The 26,416-nt window shown below is 46.5% G+C and overlaps 2 protein-coding genes across 4 annotated transcripts in view; both read right to left on the reverse strand.

Annotated features, from left to right (window-relative positions):
• The window catches only part of LOC119009057 (NACHT, LRR and PYD domains-containing protein 14-like), a 308,098-nt gene that overhangs the window by 109,113 nt on the left and 172,569 nt on the right, over positions 1-26,416 (reverse strand). The gene's annotated exons all lie outside the window — the stretch shown is intronic.
• The window catches only part of LOC119009049 (sodium channel protein type 4 subunit alpha-like), a 159,284-nt gene that overhangs the window by 54,173 nt on the left and 78,695 nt on the right, over positions 1-26,416 (reverse strand). For all 3 annotated transcript variants that reach the window (XM_037079965.1, XM_037079963.1, XM_037079964.1), the window contains exons 10-19: positions 20,128-20,269; positions 18,810-19,007; positions 17,883-18,065; positions 17,545-17,802; positions 16,893-17,018; positions 13,539-13,659; positions 11,599-11,837; positions 2,066-2,239; positions 296-457; positions 14-208 (exon numbers count right to left, since the gene is read on the reverse strand). In XM_037079965.1, the coding sequence (XP_036935860.1) occupies positions 14-208; positions 296-457; positions 2,066-2,239; positions 11,599-11,837; positions 13,539-13,659; positions 16,893-17,018; positions 17,545-17,802; positions 17,883-18,065; positions 18,810-19,007; positions 20,128-20,269 (1,798 nt within the window). The remainder of the gene's footprint in view (positions 1-13; positions 209-295; positions 458-2,065; positions 2,240-11,598; positions 11,838-13,538; positions 13,660-16,892; positions 17,019-17,544; positions 17,803-17,882; positions 18,066-18,809; positions 19,008-20,127; positions 20,270-26,416) is intronic.

The following is a 26,416-nucleotide window of genomic DNA, read 5'->3' on the forward strand; positions in this document are numbered from 1 at the left end:
AAAGGTCACTCACCACCAAGTTTCCGATGACCATGACCAGCATGAAGACGAGGATACAGAGCGGCTGGCCCGCGACCTCCATGCAGTCCCACATGGTCTCGATCCACTCGCCGCACAGCACCCGGAAGACGATGAGGAAGGAGTGGAAGAAGTCCTTCATGTGCCAGCGAGGAAGAGCGCAGTCCTTCGAGATCTTACACACACAGTCCTGAAGGAGGAAGGAGACAGTTCATTGTGTTGGACCTACATTCACAAATCCACGATATCAAGCCTGTGTCTTGATCCGAGACGTTACCTGGTAGTTTTTACCAAACAGCTGCATGCCCACCACAGCGAAGATGAAGACGATGATGGCGAGGACGAGCGTCAGGTTACCCAGAGCGCCCATGGAGTTACCGATGATCTTGATGAGCGTGTTGAGGGTCGGCCAGGAGCGGGCGAGCTTAAATACACGAAGCTAAAAAACAAAGAGAGACACAGGAAGAGACAGAATTTCAGAATAAGGGCTCCAGATGTTCTGAGATCCCAAAATGATCTGAACAGTGATTTAGCAATAAGCTAAAGCTAAAAGCTAAAAGCAGCAGCACACACCTTGTCTGACGTTGGTACACACAGGTAACACGTAACTTTTATTTGAATCAGTTTCAGACGAGCTGTTTGAAGACATCTGATGTTTCTGTTTGAAATCAAGCTGCTTCAGTTGTTTAGCAGAATGCAGCAACTCTGTTTTACTGTGAAGCTCCTGAACTGTTCTGAGGACTATGACACTTCACTTGTGACACACTTTTTGTTGAACTGTTCCTTTTAAATGCATATCTTAATGAGTATTTCAACTTTAAGAAAATACATAAATAAGTTGCTGATGGAGGAAACCAAATTCTTCTTGGCTTCAACCTCAAACTAATTGTTTACACAACTTAATATTCTGCCACATGCTGGTTCCCATGCAGGGAAATCTCCCAGCATGCACTGGGACAGCAGACTAATAAACACAAGTGTCCACTGCCACAGTAAGGGACTAAGAGTCAACGCAGTTATTAACAATCAACTACAGTTTTTGTTTCTGCTGGAGTTTCAGGCAGATTAATGAAATCATGTTGATTCAACATAAAAATATTTCAAGTGAATCTCAACATAAAAGTTCAGTAAAAGTATAAAATGTCTTTCAGTTCCTTTGATCATTAAAACAAGAGTGTTTTATTGATAAAGAGGCAGCGATGGAACATTTTGGGGCTCCTGTCGTCTCCTCAGGTGTTTCTGAGGTTCACTGGAAAGAAGGAAATTAACCAAGAAGATATGAAGAGACAGAAAGACAGGAAGAATCAGAAAGAAAAGAACAAAAGGAAAAAGCAGAAAAATCAGCTCAGATAGAACAAAAGAAAGTCACAAAGAAAGACCTGTGTGTGTGTGTGTGTGTGTGTGTGTGTGTGTGTGTGTGTTTGCCTCCAGCAGAAGCTGACAATACCCAGAGTGACACTTGGAGAGATCGACGCCGACAGACGAAGAAAGGCTTCAAGGATCTGTGTGTGTGTGTGTGTGTTCCTGTGTGTGTGTGTGTGTGTGTGTGTGTGTGTGTGTGTGTGTGTGTGTGTGTGTGTGTGTGTGTGTGTGTGTGTGTGTGTGTGTTCATGTTGCCGTCCATCTTCCTCGTGCAGCTAAACTTCTGTTTTGAGTGACATCGCTCCTCAGCTGCCAATCAGCTCGTCCTCTACACTCGATCAAACATCAGTCGACCAGCTCAACGTGCTTTCATTTCACTAGAAGGGCACTGAGTAGAGCGCATACCTCCGCCAACAGTCCCCTTTGATTCAAGCTCATCATCATCATCATCATCATCATCATCATCATCATCAGTACCTGATTCCTCGTGATCTCAGCTTATTTGTGATAGCTGCAGGTTTCAATTCCTTTATTTCATGCTTAGAACCATTGACAGAACCGTGTTTGTATCAACTACAGCTTTGAGTTAACTTTAGACAAGACTGGGATCTTTTTAGATACATTTAAAGTTAAAAATGTGCTTTTGAGGGGAAACAAAAAGAAACACATGATCATATTGTGTTACCAGTCTGAAGGAGCGCAGCACGCTGAGCCCCTCGACGTCGGACAGGCCGAGCTCCATGAGGCTGAGGCAGACGATGATGCTGTCGAAGATGTTCCAGCCCGTCTGGAAGTAGTAGTACGGATCCAGAGCGATGATCTTCAACAACATCTCCGCGGTGAAGATCCCCGAGAACACCTGACACACACACGGAGTTCAAATCAAACACAAACATCTCCAACAAGAAGCTTCGTATTCATGTTTGTCTGCTTGATTTAATCTGGTGCATTTGAGGAAGATTCTGCTGAAATAGAACTGTTGTCAGCTTCGGTTCTGATCACATTATTAAATAATCAACATGTGCTGTGTTTTTCTTAGAACCACCCGGAGGAAACGGTGAAGAAGAAAGAACAAGACAACCTGTTAGTTTACCTGCCGACACACTCAGGAACAAAATCTGACCTCTAAACTCTAAATTTAAATGAAAAAAAAAGAGATCAAATTAAAAACAAAACCACAAGGAGATAATCTCTGTAATAAGGAACATAACTGGGACAGACACACACACACACACACACACACACACACAGAGCTAAAAAAAATAGATACATTCAGGTAAGGACACACACACAGACACACACACAGAGGCACACAACAAAACACACAAAGACACAAGAGCTAAATGAAGGGCAGCGTTAGCCAAAGGGTAGGACATTTCAGACTGGGTTAGGTTCACACAGACACACAGACACACACAAACACACACGCACGCACACACAAACACACACACACGCACGCACACACGTGCGCACACACGCGTGTCACCTCCTATAACTCTGGCTGAAGTACACAAGTTCTTTAAAAGCCAACAGGAGTTGGAACGCGGGGACGTTCCAGCACACTGACCTGCTATGCTCACATTAGCATACACTGTTAGCGTAGCCACAACAGTAATCATTAAGATCACAGCTGATTCTTCAAAACAACACCAAAACCTGGACTCTGCTCACCAGGTGGGGAGCAGACAGATGTGGTTCTGTTCTGATCCACTGTGGCTGCTCGTTAACTGATGAAGCGTCTTGTTGCTCTGCAGACCGACCGGACATTAAACATGTTCCCGTCACACGCTGTCGGTCATACAGTCACAGAGGAAAACAGGCTCAGCTGACCAGACCGTAACATGAAGGCCGACTGTGAACGCAGCTTATTATGACCCGTATTTATGTGTGTCTTAGGCCACGCCCCCTACTGGGCATTGTGGTTAATGCTGCAGCAAAGGAGGAAGTCAGGGGAAGTAAAGAGCGACAATATAGAGAACAGGTCGGGTCCAACAAGCGCAGGACATTTACCCACAAGTCTACAGTGAGTTATTTATCTTACTAACTGACGTGAGTCCAGGTGTTTACTCCTCCAGACGGTCTGGATCTGAGCTTCATCTCCACCACTGCTCACTTTCATTTCAAAACACAGTTTCCAACCATTCCTGCGACTGTAACTCGAACTGCAAACACTTCATATCCGTTTGTGTGTGTAACCTTGTCGACGAGCTTCAGACTGAAGAGGAAGCTCGATAATCTCCTGCTTCACTGATATTCTCCATCAGGTGAACCTTTGTGACCTACGACTGCTTCAAATCACAACAAACATTAAATTCACACATCTGTCGACCAGTCGCTCTCTGCACGGAGCTGGTCGATCAGTGTGGATCCAAATCAGGAACTGAGTTCACCTGATCCGGTCCTGGTGCTCTGCATCTGTTGATTTCTCAAACTGGTCGTCTGACCGACTGTTTCCTCGGCTGTTTGCTCCTGTGGTTTGATCCTTTAAGCCTCTCTCTCTCTGCAGACCTCAGCTCGCCCGCCTCGCTCTGCTTCACATCCTGTGTGTGTGTGTGTGTGTGTGTGTGTGTGTGTGTGTGTGTGTGTGTTGTTCTGGAGAGAGGGGGATCCTCGATGTGACACCGGCTACGTGACACACGTGTGTTTGTGTGCAAAATGACTTCTGAGGATAAACATGTGTGTCGGACTGCATTCATGTGTGTGGGAGGCACAAAGTAACACACACACACACACACACACACACACACAATCAGGATCTTTCTGGGGTTACCTTTTCCACACACACACACACACACACACACACACACACACACACACACACAGGGTCCTCTTGTACAGGCTCATTAACTCTGTAGTGCGTTGATTAGCTACTCAACAATCACGCTGTTATTATTACTGACATCAGGAGAGCCTCTCGCTCGCCTCTCGCTCGCTCGCGGCGGTGAAGGAGGCCCTCTCAGGACAAAAAGGTGCAGAGAAAACTCTGAGCTGAGAGGAAAATGTGAAATTAATCAGCCAGTAAGAGATTCAGATGAGAGGAGGAAGAGGTGACGGGTCACACTGGAGGTGCAGGCTTGTTAGTTACTGGAGAGGTTGCTGGGTTGATTCCTGTCTAAAGCTGTCCAGTGAAACCTGAAGTCCACAAGAGAAACAAGCGCTGACCACTTGAAACTAAGACCTGGGTTCACTCGGACTCGTCGTTTGAGTCGTCAAAGCAAACGAACCAACCACAGATGTTTGATAATCGATTCAAAATGTATCTGCTGATTGTTCTTCAGGAAGTATTCTGTCTCCTCTCTGATTAACATGTGAGAACCTGTGAAAAAGTGCTGCTTAATATACTGTGTCAGCTCCTTAAAGGAACAGTTCACCCCAAAATGAAAGTCCAGTCCTCATCTCCTCCAGAACTGACCAGAACTCTCCCTCTGAGTAACCTCTGCTCCTGCTTAGTTCTTAAAAACTCACGTGAACAGAAACTAAAACTCAACAATGTTTAATTTAGTGTGAACTACAGGTGACACATTGAGCTGCTGGGGCTTCAGTACTGATGAAGCAGAGCTGTAGTTCAATGTAATGCAGTGCTGTGTTACTGATCAGTATGTGTGTGTGTGTGTGTGTGTGTGTGTGTGTGTGTGTGTGTGCGTGTGTGTGCGTGTGTGCGTGTGTGTGTGTTGACGTCAGGCGGAGTGACGTTAATCAAGTTAAACACAGTTCAGCTGTCAAATACCAGCAGCAGCCTGCGGCCTCGGAGCTGCTGAGGAAACATCCCAGATAACAAGACGTACGTAACCTTTGGAGACCCTCAACAGGTCGCCTGTCAATCACAGAGATACCCAACCATTCACACTCATGTTCACACCTGCAGCCAATCAAAAGGTCCTAACAAAGTACAAATACTTCCTGACTGTACTGCAGGACGTGTCCTCTGAGTATCTGAACTTTCTCCTCCTCTCAGCTTCAGAACAGCCTTGTTACTTTAGTTTGATGCATCTGAGGTGAATTCTGGATTCTTGTTATTTCCCAACATCAGCAGACTGATGTGGACCAATCAGACGCAGCGAGACGAGACAAAGACGTAAAAGCCGTAAGAAGCCGTAAACAGACAGAGAGGGAGGCTGGAATGTGGAGAAAAGGCGTGTTAGTGTCTCGTATCTGCAGAGAGTTTCTGATTTTCTCTCTTTGTTGCTGCTCGGGACGCTTTACCAACCCAACATGTGTCTATTTGACGTCCTGGGAATGAGACTCAACTATCAACTGTCTTTGTGGTGCGTTCAGGAACAGCTGGGACAAATCCTACTGATTCTACCTTTAACTTTAATAGTCTTTGAATTCTATTAATGTGACGTGAGCTTCAGTTAGCCGACAGCTCATTCTTGTTGTTGTTCTCATGTTTGCGGGCTCGTCATCACGTTGTATCCTCCACATGTCGGCACCAGTGGTGATCACAGTGCTAAATGAACAAGCCGGTTCATCACTGACTGATTAAAGATGGACTGGATCCATAATGGAGGAGGGTTAAGTGTGGACCCCAGACCTGGACCCTGTGGGTTTGTGTTGTGTTCAAGTTCACACGCTGAGAAATGTGTGTGTGTTTCTGCAGAGGCAACGTCTCTGATTCACTGACTGAAGGATGAAAAACTACTGTGACTAGTGTGACTAGTGTGTGTGTGTGTGTGTGTGTGTGTGTGTGTGTGTGTATGTATGTGTGTGTGTGCTGCTGCTGGCTCACACACAGGGATGTCGACCTCAGCACTCACTAATAACAGTAACATCAGCAGAGAGAGGATGACACGGACTCTTGCAGTGTGTGTGCATGTGTGTGTGTGTGTGTGACACGTGATTATTTTTGTCACAACCAGGCAGATGTAATGAGTAAGCACCAGGACACACACACACACACACACACACTGAGGATGGTCAGTTCAGGTGGATTTATGATAATGAATCCTTCCTCTGTCATCTGCGTTTGGTTGGTTTTATTTTATTTTTTTATATAAAATCTGTTGAAAAGCAGAAAATATGTAATTTATTCACTCTGTCCAGGAATAAGTTTACATAAATTAATCAGTCTCACTTGTAGGCGGCAGGATTTTTTTTTGAGCAGGACTCCAAAAACAAAATGCCTAAAAAACGCTTTGTAGGTCTCAAAGTTTTAGGATTACCCAGCACTGCCTGAGTGCCCCTGAGCAAGGACAGCACAATGCTGACCATATTAGATAGAAGAGGACGCTGTGTGTGTGCCAGACCACACAGGGAGCACCTTTATCACGAGTCACACAAAGAAAACACAGCCCACCATGACGCTCTCCTCTGCTGCCCTCTCTCCGTCTCTTCCCCACAAAGAAACTTCATTACTGCCGACCGCCGGCCTCATTTTTCATTCACACACTAACGAGACGTGGAGGACAATCAGGGCAGGAAATACGTCTTATCAAAACTTTCAAGTCATTCATACAGAGTCTGCAAGGTCCCCAAGTCCTCCGGAGGAAACAGAGGACCTGTGGAGGTCCAAGACATCAAACTCTGCAACGAAGGGATCTATGAGGAAGCCGTGCAATGCATTCTGGTTAGCAGAAGTTATAATTCTACTAACTCCCCCAGAAAACCTCTTACTGCTGGGAATAAAGGAAGAAACAATGGCCTCCTTTCCCAGAACGGACAGACATCCAGTAACTGTTCATTAGATCTTTATTATAATGCAGATTGCTCCTTACAACCACGAGGAATCATGCTGATGAACAAACATCTAGTTTATTGCTGTTAGATCCTAGTTCTATGTGACCATGACCGTTCGTCAGGTGAAGTCAGCCATTAAATCTGCATTATCTCTTTTTAATCAGATCTTTTTCTTCAGCCAAGAACCTGGAAACACACACTCCTTCATTACATCCTGTTTGTATGACTGCTCAAATTCCTGTTTCACACATTACAATGTTTCAGACTTCAAGTGATTTAAAGTCTGCTCAAATAATCCAGTAAATGAGTTCACATAACACCTATATCAGCATCCTGACATTGGTAACCTGAGCGCCATATCGCAGACAGCTGGACATGTTTCAGTTTCTTGAAAACCTTTAAAATCTCATCTCAGGCTTCTTCAGTTTTAACTAAGTGGAGGGAAGTCGCAGGGGTTTAAACTCTGTGTGGTGTCCTTACAGAGTGTGGGAGTGTCCTTACAGTGTGTGGGAGTGCCCTTGCAAAGTGTGGGAGTGTACTTAGATAGTGTGGGAGTGTCCTTACAAAGTATGGGAGTGTCCTTACAGAGTGTGGGAGCGTCCTTGCAAAGTATGGGAGTGTACTTATTGTGGGAGTGTCCTTACAAAGTATGGGAGTGTCCTTACAAATTATGGGAGTGTCCTTACAGAGTACAGGCTTGTCCTTACAATGTGTGGGAGTGTCCTTACAGAGTGTGGGAGTGTACTTATTGTGGGAGTGTCCTTACAAATTATGGGAGTGTCCTTACAGAGTATGGGAGTGTCCTTACAAATTATGGGAGTGTCCTTACAGAATGTGGGAGTGTCCTTACAGAATGTGGGAGTGTCCTTACAATGTGTGGGAGCATCCTCACAAAGTGTGGGAGCATCCTTACAGAGTGTGGGAGTGCCCTTACACTGTGTGGGAGTGTCCTTACAGTGTGTGGGAGTGCCCTTGCAAAGTGTGGGAGTGTACTTAGATAGTGTGGGAGTGCCCTTGCAAAGTGTGGGAGTGTACTTAGATAGTGTGGGAGTGTCCTTACAAAGTGTGGGAGTGTCCTTACAGAGTGTGGGAGTGTCCTTACAGAGTGTGGGAGCGTCCTTGCAAAGTGTGGGAGTGTACTTATTGTGGGAGTGTCCTTACAAATTATGGGAGTGTCCTTACAAATTATGGGAGTGTCCTTACAGAGTACAGGCTTGTCCTTACAATGTGTGGGAGTGTCCTTACAGAGTGTGGGAGTGTACTTATTGTGGGAGTGTCCTTACAAATTATGGGAGTGTCCTTACAGAATGTGGGAGTGTCCTTACAATGTGTGGGCGCATCCTCACAAAGTGTGGGAGCATCCTTACAGAGTGTGGGAGTGCCCTTACACTGTGTGGGAGTGTCTTTACAGTGTGTGGGAGCATCCTCACAAAGTGTGGGAGCATCCTCACAAAGTGTGGGAGCATCCTTACAGTGTGTGGGAGCGTCCTTACAGAGTTGTTGACCCAACTGGCCTTCATGTGGGTCATCAGGACTACGTGAGTCAAGGAAGCTTCAACCAAGATAAGTGTACAGGTGCATCCAGCAACAGCAGTTTTCACACGGTGTGTCCTGTTAGCGACAGTGAAGGTTACATTCACTTAATGCACAGCGCAGCTTTATGGATAAAAGCCTCCACTAAATGGTACGTATCCTTTAGATCTCTGCACACATGGAAATATTGATATGTGAGCGAAGCTGAAGAGCACACAACAGACAACAACAAACAGTGAGGGCATTAGTCGACATTGATTCTGTCAGCACAGTAATGTCCTGACATGATCATCTACACACTGCCTTACATAACACACACACACACACACACACACACACACACACACAGGCTCTGCTGTCCGTCAGAAAGGCTCGCTAAATGCTATGTAAACATCTGTGAGGATTAGAGGCTTTATCCCCTAAAGAACTTAGCGACTCCGGACTGCAATCGGATCCCCGAGACGTGACTCAGCCTTTATCTGAGACCTGAACTGCTCTAAATTGAATCGAGGAAGAAGTTGGGAGTGTTTACGCTGCAGAAGTACACAGCTACATCAAACTGCAGAGGAGGTGACAGCAACATTAGAGGGATATTATGTAACTGCTGGGCCTGTGGGCTGAACGACGCTCCTCTGGGTCGGGTTTCACGCCGTCTGGACAGTTGACCAGGTGGAGATATAGAATGACAGCACAGTAATTAAACCGATCATCACTTAATTAACTGATTAGCTCTGATTCGGACAGTTTCACCCTCCAGGGGACCTGATTGACTTTCAGACCGTCTGTAGAATCATGAGCAGGTGGAGGGAAACAAGAAGTTCTTGTCACCTGAACACCGTCAGTCATTTTGTCTGTGTTTGTCTGAAGGTGTACGGCAGGTGGCATCACCTCGTGCCCAACACAAAGCTGTTTTATTCCGTCTGCAATGATTTTCAAAGGCGGCGCGTCACATCTGATGTTGTTGACGTGTCCTTATCGTCTGTTCTAAGTGTGTCTATTGTTCATTTTTCAGATTTGGTTGTGCTGTAGATCCAGAGTCGGCAGTATTTTATTGGGAAGCACACTGGATGCATCTTACCATTCTCACCGCGTACGTTCCTCAGAGATCTGCCTGAAACACCGCCAGCGGAAACACGATTGTGTTGACTGCAGCAACTGTATCGCGGTCATAGACGATCCAGGGGACATTTTATAAGCAACCTTTCAGACTTTTGTCATATTTCTGTGCAGAAAACTGATGTTTACTGAAACAAAACACCTTAAAATGTTTAAAAATCTGCTTTAAAGGAACATTTCCTTCATTATTCCTTCAAACATCGGGGCATTTGTAAACTAGGACATCACTGTGTTAGTAAAAGCATCCATCTCGATCCAGGTAACTCTCCCACAGTGGTCCGCCTGCAGGCCCGGTGCCGGTGATTGAACACCACAGCTGCAGGCCGACCCAAAGCCACCGCTTCTACTTATAAACTGTATTACCATTCTCTGCCCCGCACAGCTGCCTGCAGCCTGAGCTGAGGGAAGCTGACATCGCCGGGCAGGTACGAGTGTGTGTGTGTGTGTGTGTGTGTGTGTGTGTGTGCGTGTGCAGGTGTGATCAACATGGTGATTTTGGCCGTGAGCCCTTCACACCTCAGGTGAACCAATTACCATATTGCATCAACCTATCAGCTCCTGTCAGATCGTCGGCACACCTGCAGGGTCAAACACTGGAGTTAGTCACGGTGGTTTAAAGCTTCCGACCCGTTTCTGTCAGCTCTAATACTGAAAAACACACACACACACACACACACACACACACACACACACACACACTTTCTTCCAGAAAGAAAAGAAACCCCGGTCTGTTTCTCCTCCCGAGGTTTTTAAATTGTAAAAAGAGGTTTGAGGCGGTCTCAGAGGTCCGAGGGTCGTTTTTCCCGAGCGGTTCTGGTTCTGTCACTCTCGCTCTCGCTGCCTCCCGAACTTGCCTGAAGTTTGTTTACTGCACAAACACACTTGGCGAACACGCCGCGAGGACGTTCACACTCTGTAAAGTTTACAAGATGCTCAAAAGAAAAATACACCAGAACATCAAATCAGGAAAGAGGATTGATAATAATTCTTCTGTTGTAATTAACATGCTTACTGACACATTAGTTCATCTGGCCTGTATGTGTGTGACTTCAGGGCAATGCTAACCAGATAGTTACATGTCAGCATTTACCTAATATGTTCTTGATGAATTATTAATGCTGAAACACAAACACAGTTTGTATCAACTCCTCATGAAGTCAAGTGTTTTTGTCCCACATGTTTCTTGCTTCATATCTCACAAAGAGTTTAAAACTTCCTGGAAACACATTCAAAATGTTGATGACTCATCCTGCACTCGGGGGCGTATGTTCATCGTTAGTCCAGTAAACGCTGCCGTGATGTCATGACGCTCAACAGAGGAGTGTGTTGCTCATGACTTCACAGATTACTGTTGAGAAACGCTTCTTTCTTTCTTACCAGTTTTCCCTCCGCTGCCCTCGAGCAGCTGTGGACAGAGAGATTTACTCGTGGCTAACGTAGCTGCTAACAAACGAACTGATAACCAGCAGTGACGGAGGACGGTTACAGCATCGAGCTGATATAAGGAGTTTCCTTGCTGACTCAGCCGAGGGCAGAAAATCACCTGGTCTGTCGAGAGTCAGCGTCGGCGACTCAGGGGTGAGGGGGTGGGGCTTAACGTACTTTACATGCTATTGGCTGCCGACTGTTTTTACAGGAAACACAGTGAAGCACCTGACATTTTATCAGCTGTTTCATGGGGACGGTCATGTTTACCTGATGGCTGTTAAACGACTTTGACTGAGATGTTTGTCTCATCAGTCATGTGGATATAAATGACTTTACGGGTAAAAACAAGCGTTGGAACAGGTCAGAAAAAACACAACACAGCTTCTTAAAACCAGGAAACTAAGAACCAGACCACATCCAGACTCTCAGACAGTCTCAGGTCACGATAACGTTTGTTCATCCTACCAGGTTTCCGATGCTCAGCATGCCGTTGAACTCGTCGGTCATGGGGTAGTGCTCCATGGCCATGAAGAGCGTGTTGAGGACGATGCAGATGGTGATGGCCAGATCCAGGAAGGGGTCCATCACCATGATCTTCACCAGCTCCTTCACCCGCAGCCAGCAGGGGCTGCACTCCCACACCAGGTAACGGTCGGCGAAGGCGTACCAGCACGGGTGACACTTCTTATGGGCCTCCTCCAGTTCTGCTCGGACCGGGACGAACGACAAGAGAGGAGAGAATCAAGACCAGATACACGACAGACGATGAGGAGGATGAAGGAAGACTCAGGTGAACCTTCAGTGTGAGGACGAGGTCATCACTCAGAATCAGAGCATCCAGACACCGACCCTCAACATGATGTCATCAACATCATATAATCCCACCGGCTGCATTTACTTTTCATTTCACTTTTGTTTCACACAAATCTAAACTACACATTTACATGCATTTGAAAAAAATACATAATTGTGTAGAGTTTTGTTTTAAGTCGTGACCCGGATCATCACCTCTGCAGGGACGGTTCAGGTTCTGTTCATGAACTCAGAACGTGAGGAACACCAGCAGAGAGGAGACAGATCTGAAAATGGTTTACTGACACAAAGCCAATTTTTTAGATGACATAAAAACAATGTGAGATAAAGAAATGATAGTAAACATCAGAGAGGACGGAGGAAACGGTAAGAGAAGAATAAAAGGATGAAGGATGCACAGATGGACGGAGGACGGCAAACAGTGTTTTGTATTTTTCTGTATAATGATCTGTTCTCTAAGAGCAGCGACTGCCGAGGGGAGAGACAGTGACTCAGCAGACCTAACACACACACACACACACACACACACACACACACACACACACACACACACACACACGTTTACAACACACATGGATGCAGATTTGGGCAGATATGAACCCAAAAATCTAACACATGAACATCATCAAACACACATGCAAACTTGGAATGATCTCACGGTTAATGAGGATAACACACACACACACACACACACACACACACACACACACACACACACACAACACAAATACACAGTCGCACACTCTCTCTTTCATTCTGTCTCTATGTCTCTCTCTCTCTTTTCCGACTCTCTGGCACAAACAAAGCCAGTGTTCCCCTGGGGTTGGCTCGGGCAGCGACACACACACACACACACGCACAAACTCAGACACAGTTACACAATCCTGTATCGACACACAATAACACGAGCACAGAAGCGTTAACAGACTCACTTGGATGCAAAATTTGGACAAATACATGGTTACACAATCACAGACACACACAATCTCACACACACACACACACACACACACACACACACACACACACACACACACACACACACACACACACAGCCATAGAAGTGAACACACTCTGAGGTAAGAAGTCAGACGGGGTGACAGTGACATGTCGGCACACAGACACGTTCGGCGGTCGTCTCTCAGCTGACGTCACCTCATTAACTCACTAACATTCACTGTGATCGAACTGATCTGGGACCAGCAGCTGCCGGGAGGATCTAACAGGAAGATCTCTGTGAAATCTGATGGAAAGTCAAAAATGCTTCTGCTAATCAGTGAACATGCTGACGCTAACACAGACGGCCGGGTCGACAGGAAACATTCTCACAGACTCCAACACGTCGTCTGCATGTCAGAGACGTTACAGACTTCTGTTGTTGGTGTCCAGAACTGTTGGCAGTGACTGAAAGTAACTACGTACATCTACTCCAGCATTGTTATCCAACAGATCTGAGGTGATAACTATTGTTTTGAAGAGTTATGAGTCTGAGAAGACGTACAGGACCGTTGCCTCCTCTTTAACTCCTTTCTCCTTGCACACCTGTCCCTGCACACCCGCCGGCCAATCAGCTGGCCGAAGCTTTAGCTCACCTTCCATGGCGTCAGTGAGGTAGCTGGCAGCGCTCAGCGCCCTCCCACGCCGCTCTGAGCCCTGCGTGGACGAAGGGCGAGGCAACAGCATCGTACTGAGCTCCGTGGTGGACGTCGGGACCTGAGACAGACAGACAGACAGGGAGGGAGGAAGAGGAGGACGAGGAGGAAGAGGAGGAGGAGGAAGAGGAAGTCACTAATTTCTTCATCTTGTGCGAAGAGGAGGGATCAAAACACATCAACAATCACTTTTAATGAAAACACACAAGTCAAAGAAGCACACACACATTCATGATTCTCTCATTCATGATCATCTGTTACCATGGTGATAGCATCACACACACACACACACACACACACACACACACAAACGCACACACACATCTGTCAGGTCAAACGGCACCTCGATTTCTTTGTGTGCTTCTTATCACCAGGGCAACAGACACACAGGTGAAGACTGGTGTTCAATGATTCAGAGAAATCCAAACAGTGTGTGTGTGTGTGTGTGTGTGTGTGTGTGTGTGTGTGTTGGATATTTCCTCAGGTACCAGATGAGCTGCACAACAAACATCGAGCGACTCTCCTCTCAGATTCTGACTCCAGCTGTCGCCGTTCTAACTAAAGTCTCACATTAATCTTCTGTCACGTCATCGTCATGTCTCGTGTTAAAGATGGACGACAGCTGTGGAGGTTTGTCAGATACAGTCGGGTCCAAAAGTCTGATATTAACACGCAAAACTGGAAATGACCAGAAAGTTTGAGGATTCAGAAAGAAATAAAGTCACATTTGTATTTATTTATTTTACTTAGTTCATCTAAGGGTTATTATTTAGGGTTATGAATTACAAAATGTTCTTCTTTGGCTCAGAGGCAGCGTGTAATCTGCAAAGTAACTACAGTAACTACAGTAACTACAATAACTACAGTAACTACAATAACTACAGTAACTACAGTAACTACAATAACTACAGTAACTACAATAACTACAGTAACTACAGTAACTACAGTAACTAAAGGCATATTAAGGTGTTTTCGGACCAGACGAACCTTTTCACAGTTCTAACAACACTTTGTTTAGTATTCACACATGACCTTCATCAGCAGAGGGAGTTGTGAGATTGTCTTCTTAATGCAGCCGTTTCAATTTCAGGTTTTTTCTCTTTAAAAAAGTGATTTGTTTTTGTTCAGTGATGTATAAAATCCTCTAAACGTATTTTGATACGTCACAAGATATCACGTCTGCACTATAAGAACATTCTACATATATCCTGTGGTGACTCTGAACCCTTTTGGTAACAAGACGACTTTTCAGTAAAGTTCTGTGTTTGAACTGTTGATGTATGGCGGTGGCGATGGCGATGATGGAGCTCGGGGGACTTTAGGATCTCTCAGCCTCACGGAGTCGAACCTGGTTGAACCTAATTTGCTCAGGTGTGATTACATAACACTTCCTGGTAACTGTTCCTCCAATGAGACGTGACGCATCGGCCTGAAGGTCACCGCCCACGACGACGCCTACATCCTGTCTGTGTGCCAGGCGGGGAAGCACCGGGGAAACACACACACACACACACACACACACACACACACACACACACACACACACACACCAACAGCAGCCATTAATTTGGCTTCCGTTAGCTGCTGTGGGTTGCCATGGGGACATTTCCGTGGCAACTAAGTGCTCCCTCCTCCTCCTCCTCCTCTTCCTCCTCCCACTCGTCTCTCCATCAGTCAGAGCGGCAGGACGACGTTCACACGAGGAAGCAGAAATACTTTGTGTCAAAACATGAAACTATAAACTGAACTCACAGCTGCTCCGAGCTCCCACACAGCCCTGCAGGTCGGACACGTGTCGGCACCGAGGAACTTTTCAGAACTGTGCGGCTCGCTCGTCTGAGGAGACACGAAGTCTGAACCGGCAGCTCGACACGATCAGAGCCGCTGATCCATATTTTCATATCAGCGTATCGAGCGATTCATTCATTAAATGAACATTAATTCAATTGTTCCAGCAGGCGTAATAAACGCTGAGAAATTGTTGTTTTTTGGTAAACTTCTTCTTCTTCTTCTTCTTCTTCTTCTTCTTCTTCTTCTTCTTCTTCTTCTTCTTCTTCTTCTTCTTCTTCTTCTTCTTCTTCTTCTTCTTCTTCTTCTTCTTCTTCTTCTTCTTCTTCTTCTTCTCTGCCTCTCGTTATGTAATGTGTAGTCAGCAGGTGGAGGTGACTGAACACCTCCAGGCAGGAGCTGCTGTGTGCGTCCTCTGACCTGCTGCCTGACGGAGAAGACGACTGTAAACAAGTATTAAAATAAAAGTAATCCCTGCTGAGGAGCGTTCTGCCTCTCAGCTGCACCTCCTCTGAGACCACACAGCTCAAACTGAGTCCAGCAGCAGTCGGAGAGCTGCCGGTCCGACAGACAGTGTTCTGTTAGAGAGAACAGAACCGGACCTCTTCAACCAACGTTAATGGTTCTGACTGCCACTGATGGGATGTAACTAAGTATATTTACTCAGGTACAACTTTGAGGTACTTTACCTGAGTATTTCCATTTCCTGCTCCTTAATACTTCCACTTCTCTACATCAAACATTGTATTTGTAACTTTAGTTACTAGTTAGTTTGGAGATGACAGGCTGCATCAGAGCCAAAGGCCCAGGTCTGATCACACAGTGTAAGTATACAGTGTACATACAAAGGAAATATATGTGTGATGTACTTCAGGAACTTACTAAGAAAACAAGAAGAATGAGTAGTAAATACAAAATAACTTTCAGTACTTTGATAAAGAAAATATTAAAAACACAAACAAGTGTTACAGTAATGTGTTTGAATCTGTTTACTGCTCAACTCAGTGGATACTGATCAATAATCCTGCTGGTGCTGTTATTGAGGGCATTGTGTGTGTGTGTGTGTGTGTGTGTGTGTGTGTGTGTGTGTGTGTGTGTGTGTGTGTGTGTGTGTGTGTGTGTGTGTGTGTGTAGGTATGTGCACAAAGGAAGGACACCTCAGTAACGTTCCTGTTCTGGTATGTGTGGCTTTAAACCACGATGCCATGACAGTGACACTATGTGTTCTGAATCCGTGTGTGTGTGTGTGTGTGTGTGTGCAGATGGGGGGAATACCACAGCTTTGTTATCTGAGATGGTAGATATGAGTGTGTGTGCGTGTGTGTGTGAGTGTGTTTAGCTCATGATATCAGAGTGGAGTTATGCAAAGCGCTGATTCATAATTCAGATGTCTGAGTGTTGGATGGCTGCAGGCTCCACCATTGTTTCCACTGTGACACACACACACACACACACACACACACACACACACACACACACACTCACACACACATGCACAGTACTCACACTCTCCTCCTTGACCTTCTCCATGGTACAGGCGGGCAGCTGCCCCTGCAGCGGTGGTGAGGAAACCCCGTTCTGGTCCATGGCGACAAACAGCTTCCCGTTGATGTTCAGAGTCGGATAAAATACCTGGAGACACGCAGAGAGACGCTGTGAGAGCCGACACAGACGTGACTTTGTTTAATTCACATATTCACTCACATTTAACATGTGAATTATTTCACTACGTCTATATATCTTGTTCCTTTCTATGAAACGGTATCAAATGTACAATAATCTCACACGTCTTCACCTTCATGTCTCTCTCCACCTTCTGCACTTGTATTTTGCAAACAAAGATCTCAGAATAATTTCGCTCCTGTAGTGATATCTGACATCACAGCAGTGCTCATCAAACCCAAACTAGACTCCTCTCATCTCAGAACAACCTCACAGATCATCTCTTTGGTTTTGTGTCCATCAATCTATAAACAAATCTAACAAGTTAACTGTGCACCACATCATCTTTAGTCGATCTTGACAAATGTCATCATATCTTTCTCAAAACTTTACCAGATCAAAACTCAACCCGTGTCTAATCTCAATGTATCTCATCTGACGCAGATTAAACCTCGCCTGCAGTATCAGTTCACATGTAGCGTCTCAGCTTCATCACCTGGGAGCTCCTGCTGGTGTTGCTGTAGGTGCTTGGTCGTCGTTTGGGCCACGGGTGGGGCAGGATGCCACTGAAGGTCCCGCCGCTGTAGGTCCGACCCCCGACGCCCTCCACCACGTCGCCCGGGACGCTGTACTCGTCGTCAGCCATCTCCCCCTCCGAGCCGCGGCTCCTCAGGCGGAAGTTGAAGATGGAGGAGACCTGGCTGCTTCGCCGTGTCCTCGTGGAGAAGGAGCGAGCGAGGAGAGGGTGGAGGGGCTGGAGGCGGAGGCAGAACATGTGACTCTGACCGTTAATGATGTCTTACTGCACCACACATCCACATCTCCTTCCCTTACCTTCCCTCCATCCGTCATGTCCACCTGCAGCAGCTTCTCCTCTGATAGGTTCGCCTCCACGTCAGCCATGCCCATCAGCGCTTGACTCCGCCTACGTTCCTCCATGCTGTCCAGTGGCAGACCGAACGGCGAGAGTTCTGGTGACATCAGTGAGTCCGAGTCGAGAACTTTCTGGGCGGCAACCTGAATGAAGGGAGAAACAACAGGAAGTAAAGCACAAGTTTACTGAACTTGAGAGTCGCTGCTCTGAGCCTTCAGCTCTGGAGGAGCGAGTCGGCTGCAGATCCAGACCGTCTGGAGGAATAAACACCTGGAGTCTCATCAGGTTCTGATCCAATCCAGAGCCGTTAACCGACAGTTATAACAGAAGATCAAAGTCATGTTACTCTCTGGTGGAGATTAAATACAATATCTCAAGCTGGAGGGGAAATGGACTTTACTTCAAGAACGTAACGTTACAGAGAGGAGACAGAGAACCAGAACCAGAACCAGAGTCTCTGCTGAGTGCTGACTTCACTCAGAGCTTCACCTCAACTCTCTAATGTTCTACAGTGTTCTTCTGGTTCTGTTGGGTCTGGTTCTCAGACTTCCTTCCTCTCTGACTCTCCTGAAGTTCCAGACAGACGAGCAGATGAAACTCAGCGTCACCTCGAGGACTCTGGAGGATTTCTCTGCTGGAACTTCGATGGACACATTTGGGAAACGAACACTGTAAATCTCACATATTGGATCTCTGACAGATTGTGGACAGAAACATCTTGTAACTGTATGCAGCTGCAGTGACCATCTGATAATCTCACTCATATAATTACAGTTGAATCTTTTTGCACAACACACATTTTGACCCTTTGGTTCTGCTGCAGACCCGAGGAGAACACCGGTCAGAAACAGTTTGTGAAGCCACATCGAACACATCCATCCGTTTACCTGCTGCTCCTTCTTCAGTCTCTCCATCGCCACCTGAAACTCTCGCTCTTTCTGGCAGGCCTCGGCGATGGTCGCCTGGTTCTGCTCTTCGTACGCCATGGCGACGACAGCCAGGATGAGGTTGACCAGGTAGAAGGAGCCCAGGAAGATCACCACCACGAAAAACACCATGTAGGTCTTACCGGCAGAGCGCAGCGTCTGCAGGCAAACACACACCAGAAGAAGAAATCAATCCAACCGTCCTCACAGGAACATAAACACAAGGGTGTCATCTTCACTGAAGACACGCTGATCACTTCCTCCTCACGTATCAAACACTTCTCCTCTACTGTCAGCCTGATTCATCCCCTAAAAACTCTCTTAACAGGGTCGTCTCACTGCCCAGCTGCCAGATCAGTGAGGAGACGAGCTCGTAAACTGTCGGGACGCTCATCACGAGTTATTACTGTGTGCTCTCAGCAAAACACGTCAGGACTTCCTCTTTACCCGCGTCTTCACGTCACAGGTAGATTTACAGGTCGTGTTCTCTAGAATAAACATCATTTATGATTATTTCCGTTTGATGTAAAGATCTAATGACACGATTTTCTGTCCATGAGGAAACTTCAAATGTTGAAAACAGTTGAAAAACATGTTAGATGTTCAGACTTTCTATTTTTCAGGATTTCTCGCCCATGTTCCCTTTAAAATCTGAAGCTGAAAGCCTCTTGATCTTGTAATGTGATGGAAAGCTCCGGAGATCCTAAATGGACCTTGTGATGATGCTGATTTATCAATTTGTGTTCCAAGGTTTAAAAAATGTTCTGTGCTGTTAGAGGTTCAGTGTGTAGGATTTTGGGGGGTTTGGAGGGTGAAAATCATAAATTATCTCCTTATCAGTTTATTATGGAAAAAGGGGATACATTTATATTTAAAGGAATAATATGTAATAAGGACAGAGAGAGAGAGTCGGACATCATCAGCATATAGAGACAGAACATCTTCACGTTACTGTGAACTGAGTTAATTTGGACTGAACCAAAGTGACTGTGGAGCCAAACCAGAACTGTTCTGGTGACTCTGAGTCAGTTTGTGTCCAGTTTGAATGAAGTGAGATTAAACTGGTCTGAACTCAGACGGTGGACGGATGAAAATGGAGTCAAAATATTTCCTTTCTTCAGCCGTGAACTGGCTGAGCTACAGAGAGCTGTGAGGAGACAGGAGAACGTTTTAAACTTAAATTCCAGGCACGTCGTACAAACTGCACCTTTAAAACCATCTTTTCACATGTTTGGGACTCACCTGTGAAGACAAACATGACACCTCACATCAACGTTACCTGGTGGTAGAGATTCTCCCAGTAGTCCTGTGTCATCAGGCGAAACAGCGACAGGAAGGCCCAGCCGAAGGTGTCGAAGCTGGTGTAGCCGTAGTTCGGGTTCCTTCCCGCCTTCAGACACTCGAACCCATCAGGGCACTTTCTGCAACACACACACACACACACACACACACACACACACACACACACACACACACACACACACACACACACACACACACACACACACACCAGGCCTTATAAACTGTGACTGTACGAGCTCCGTCACCAACAGACATTTCTGCATATTTGATTTGTATTTTGAGGATTTTGTCATCCAGCCCTGAGCAGGTGTTTGGTTATGTAACAACAACCACTGGAACATCTCACACCACAGTCTGAACAGGAAGTGGGTGTACAGTAGGAACATTTAGTGGCTTTCAATCATAATTTCAAAAACAGCATCCATCTCTTCTGCCATCTATTTTTCCATCCGTCCATCTCCTCCCGACACAAACAGCAGCTCTGTTTCCTCATCAGTGTTTACGACCGAAGGCTCGTTATCGCCGTGCGACGGGGACCCGCCCACACGTGTCACCACGGAGACGGAACAGATAACGTGGTGACGGCATTCATCATAATTGATATTCCACATTCATATCCTATCACATCCATCGCCGCCCACGCAGTCACATCTGATCCGCGGATACACAGTAGTCGTATCGGCGGCAGGGAAGACTCGCTTTATATTCTGCCCGGTGACACACACACACCAGAACCAGGTCCAACCAACACCAGGAGACGCCAACAGCAGGGAGGTCGAAGGTCAGAGGTGACCTGAATGTAACCCTCTGACCTGCTGACTGACCATCGAACCAACAGGAGAAGTCAGCTGTGGAGGTGAAACTCATTATCTGTATGTTGCAATCCAAGTTTCCAGATACGTGTTTGGTTTTCTGCTGCAAAGATGGACGAAGAGTTCATGTTTTACCAAAGCACCTGAGAATCCCTGAGAGACGGATGCAGACTTCATCAGAAAACTTGTGTTTGCAGCACTGATGAGTTCACGTGAAGATTTGAGTGAAATCAGATTTGTCTCGTGCATCTATTGGAAATTTACTACAAAAAGAAGTGCAACTCCCCTAACAGCATCGAGTCCACCACAAACAGTGATGTTAACTTTCAACACAGCCAAAGAAACTGAACTTGCAGAAGTGTGTTTTGTTGGGTGTGAAGTTCCGAGTGGAGGAGTTCTGATGCAGCACGAACAAACCTCTGGTTGAACGAAGCTCTGAGTCACAGAGGAGTTTCACACTGAGTCACAGAAAAGGTTGCCGCTGTGCAGACACTATCTGGGGATTCAAACCGACAACCCTGCGCTCTCGAGCCCACTGCGGTGACCCGTCCCGGCTGCCGCCGCCCCCGCCGGGCCGCCACCAACAGCTGGGAAGCTTTCAGGCAGCAGCAGCAGCAGCAGCAGCAGCTCGCACTGAGTCATCAGCCAACCTGCCTGTATTTATTATCACCTGACTACACGGCGCTGGTCGGGAGCTGGTGATGCTAATTCATTAAAGACGCATGTAAACAAACCTAAAAACACAGTTACATAAAGGTTTACGTAATCCAGCTGTGAGGAGGGAGGAGGTGGAATCAAGGTCCGAGCGGAAAATCAGTTCTTACGTTCACACTGAAACCACTGTTGTCTTTTTTTTAAATGCTTAATAATTTATCCATCTTATCTCGCGGCCAGCAGCACAGAGCGTCATCAGCTTTCATTACCTCACCGTCACCAAACAGCTCTGAAAATGAATCCGCCGTCACAAAACTCACATGTTGACCTTTGGAGCATTCAGCTGGAGAAGTCAATTTCAAGCCATTTAAATCTCACACTAATAGAATTTGCATTGTGAAACACACAAACCGGTGAAATAAATAAATAAATAAATAAGAAATCATGTTCCTCACTTGTTTCACTGCAAAAGCAATCAGTGTCCGGCTGCACAGGTACGCAGCAGGTGATGCAGGTCTGACAGCAGCATGATTCAATACCACACAGTGTCGGACACACAGCCAGAGAACTGCTCAAACATTACAGCAACAACAATCAATCTTAATGTGATCACTGACTGCACTGCTTATCCAGACATTACGGTAACAAACCAGACAAAGAAAAAAAAAAGAAGCAGAGAACAAACTGCTGATCTAAGCGTTACAGTAACGACAATCAATCATAACAACGTGATAAATATTTCAAACAGCAGATGAAGAGTTGATGTGAAGCATCAGCAGACGGCAGAACAGCGCTGAGAGGAACTGACCACAGTGACTGTTCATTCTGTCCATCTACAAACGTATCGACGTCATCTGACAATCATGGTGTCAGAGACAGATGGTAAAGGAACAGTTCACTCAACAATGTAAAGTCAGTGTCGGATATCTCCTCCTCCTGAGGATATAAAGTCCTCCTCTCCTCCTCCTGAGGATATAAAGTCCTCCTCTCCTCCTCCTGAGGATATAAAGTCCTCCTCTCCTCCTCCTGAGGATATAAAGTCCTCCTCTCCTCCTCCTGATGATATAAAGTCCTCCCCTTCTCCTCCTGAGGATATAAAGTCCTCCTCTCCTCCTCCTGAGGATATAAAGTCCTCCCCTTCTCCTCCTGAGGATATAAAGTCCTCCCCTTCTCCTCCTGAGGATATAAAGTCCTCCTCTCCTCCTCCTGAGGATATAAAGTCAGGTGAAGTGTTGAATGACATGATGTTCTGTTACTTTAATTTACTAAATTACTGAACTTTAATTTTTGAGAGATTTGGCCCTTTAATCTAACATCTGTGTTGTCCTCTAACATCTACCGTGGTGATGAAAAGCTGAGCCTCTGCTCGTCCAGACACTACGGTACCAGCGATCAATGCTAACAGAGTTAAAAACTAACTGGCAGCTGATTTAAGCTTTACGGTAGTTATGTAATGAGATTACAAAATCACACTGAGCTGCTGATACAAACATTACAGCAACAACAATCAATGCTGATTGGATGAAAAAGAAAAGCCAACAACCGGCCGACAACGTGAATATAAGGTAACAGTTCTGAGCAGCTGATACTACAGGAAACGCAAACACATGCACACACACACACACACACACACACACACACACACACACACGGAATATGACTAACGAGTCCTCATGTACAGTCAGTCATCTTGATGCCAGTTAGACTGACACCAACTATGAGCAAGGCCACTGTGTCTCACACACACACACACACACACACACACACACACACACACACACACACACATACACACAGTGGTCTGTGTGTGTCATTCCTCCACTTCTATCCATCCATCCACCCATCTCGTAGCAAGTGAGTCAACATGGTGGCATGTGAGTGGGGAAAGTGGATGTGAAGTGTGTGTGATGTGTTGACGGAGTGTGTGTGTGTGTGTGTGTGTGTGTGTGTGTGCGTGTGTGTACGTGTGTGTGTGTGTGTGCGTGTGTGTAAGGGGCTTGAGGACGTAAAGAGAGTGTGTGAGAGGTTTGGAAAACACAGACAGGAGGCTGAGTGTGTAGTGTATGGCGTGCTTGCGTGTGTGCGTGCGTGTGTGTGTGATGTAGGTGTGTAAGTGCCAGTCTGAGGGGCCCCTTTAGTGAGAGTGGGGGGTCTGAAGTGGTGTCCCTCCATTAACACAGACAGAGGTGTGTGTGAGAGATAACTGGTGGCTCTCACACTCAGACACCTCACACACACACACACACACGCGCGCGCGCACACACATGCGCACACACACACACAGACTGTGCAGTATGGTGTCACATAGATTAAAACACGCACGCCAACTTACATCATATTTCTGTTCAACAATTAAATAAATGTTCAGAATTATAAAAGTTAAAAAAGTTTTTCAAAATTCATCTACAAACATTATTTAGCTACAAGAAAGATTTAACTAATCTGCTTCTGATCACACTGACAGTGTGACACACAACTGTCATCAGAGATCTGTCACAGGAAATAAACAAACTCCTGAGGAAGACAGGAGGAAACATGGGGACACAGAGAGGAAGACAGGAGGAAACATGGGGACACAGAGAGGAAGACAGGGGGAAACATGGTCACAGAGAGGAAGACAGGAGGAAACATGGGGACACAGAGAGGAAGACAGGAGGAAACATGGGGACACAGAGAGGAAGACAGGAGGAAACATGGTCACAGAGAGGAAGACAGGGGGAAACATGGGGACACAGAGAGGAAGACAGGAGGAAACATGGGGACACAGAGAGGAAGACAGGAGGAAACATGGGGACACAGAGAGGAAGACAGGGGGAAACATGGGGACACAGAGAGGAAGACAGGAGGAAACATGGGGACACAGAGAGGAAGACAGGAGGAAACATGGTCACAGGGAGGAAGACAGGAGGAAACATGGTCACAGAGAGGAAGACAGGAGGAAACATGGGGACACAGCGAGGAAGACAGGAGGAAACATGGTCACAGAGAGGAAGACAGGAGGAAACATGGGGACACAGCGAGGAAGACAGGAGGAAACATGGTCACAGAGAGGAAGACAGGAGGAAACATGGTCACAGAGAGGAAGACAGGAGGAAACATGGGGACACAGCAAGGAAGACAGGAGGAAACACGGTCACAGAGAGGAAGACAGGAGGAAACACGGTCACAGAGAGGAAGACAGGAGGAAACATGGGGACACAGAGAGGAAGACAGGAGGAAATGTGGTCACAGAGAGGAAGACAGGAGGAAACATGGGGTCACAGAGAGGAAGACAGGAGGAAACATGGTCACAGAGAGGAAGACAGGAGGAAACATGGTCACAGAGAGGAAGACAGGAGGAAACATGGGGACACAGCGAGGAAGACAGGAGGAAACATGGGGACACAGAGAGGAAGACAGGAGGAAACACGGTCACAGAGAGGAAGACAGGAGGAAACATGGGGACACAGAGAGGAAGACAGGAGGAAATGTGGTCACAGAGAGGAAGACAGGAGGAAACATGGGGTCACAGAGAGGAAGACAGGAGGAAACATGGTCACAGAGAGGAAGACAGGAGGAAACATGGGGACACAGAGAGGAAGACAGGAGGAAACACGGTCACAGAGAGGAAGACAGGGGGTAACAAGGGGACACAGAGAGGAAGACAGGGGGAAACATGGGGACACAGAGAGGAAGACAGGAGGAAACATGGGGACACAGAGAGGAAGACAGGAGGAAACATGGTCACAGGGAGGAAGACAGGAGGAAACATGGTCACAGAGAGGAAGACAGGAGGAAACATGGGGACACAGCGAGGAAGACAGGAGGAAACATGGTCACAGAGAGGAAGACAGGAGGAAACATGGTCACAGAGAGGAAGACAGGAGGAAACATGGGGACACAGCGAGGAAGACAGGAGGAAACATGGGGACACAGAGAGGAAGACAGGAGGAAACACAGTCACAGAGAGGAAGACAGGAGGAAACATGGGGACACAGCGAGGAAGACAGGAGGAAATGTGGTCACAGAGAGGAAGACAGGAGGAAACATGGGGACACAGCGAGGAAGACAGGAGGAAACATGGGGACACAGAAAGGAAGACAGGAGGAAACATGGGGACACAGAGAGGAAGACAGGAGGAAATGTGGTCACAGAGAGGAAGACAGGACAAAAACATGGGGTCACAGAGAGGAAGACAGGAGGAAACATGGTCACAGAGAGGAAGACAGGAGGAAACATGGTCACAGAGAGGAAGACAGGAGGAAACATGGGGACACAGCGAGGAAGACAGGAGGAAACATGGGGACACAGAGAGGAAGACAGGAGGAAACACGGTCACAGAGAGGAAGACAGGAGGAAACATGGGGACACAGAGAGGAAGACAGGAGGAAATGTGGTCACAGAGAGGAAGACAGGAGGAAACATGGGGACACAGAGAGGAAGACAGGAGGAAACATGGTCACAGAGAGGAAGACAGGAGGAAACATGGGGACAGAGAGGAAGACAGGAGGAAACATGGGGACACAGAGAGGAAGACAGGAGGAAATGTGGTCACAGAGAGGAAGACAGGAGGAAACATGGGGACACAGAGAGGAAGACAGGAGGAAACATGGTCACAGAGAGGAAGACAGGAGGAAACATGGGGACAGAGAGGAAGACAGGAGGAAACATGGGGACAGAGAGGAAGACAGGCAGGCAGACATATAGACTCATTCAAAGACAAACAAACATGTTCTGGCTATTCTGGGAGACATCCTGGGGATTTCTGTGTGTGTATATTCACTTCATGTTCCCCATGACCTCGCATATACACACACACAC

Source organism: Acanthopagrus latus, chromosome 19 (assembly GCF_904848185.1).
Source record: "Acanthopagrus latus isolate v.2019 chromosome 19, fAcaLat1.1, whole genome shotgun sequence".
Taxonomy (NCBI): Eukaryota; Metazoa; Chordata; class Actinopteri; order Spariformes; family Sparidae; genus Acanthopagrus; species Acanthopagrus latus.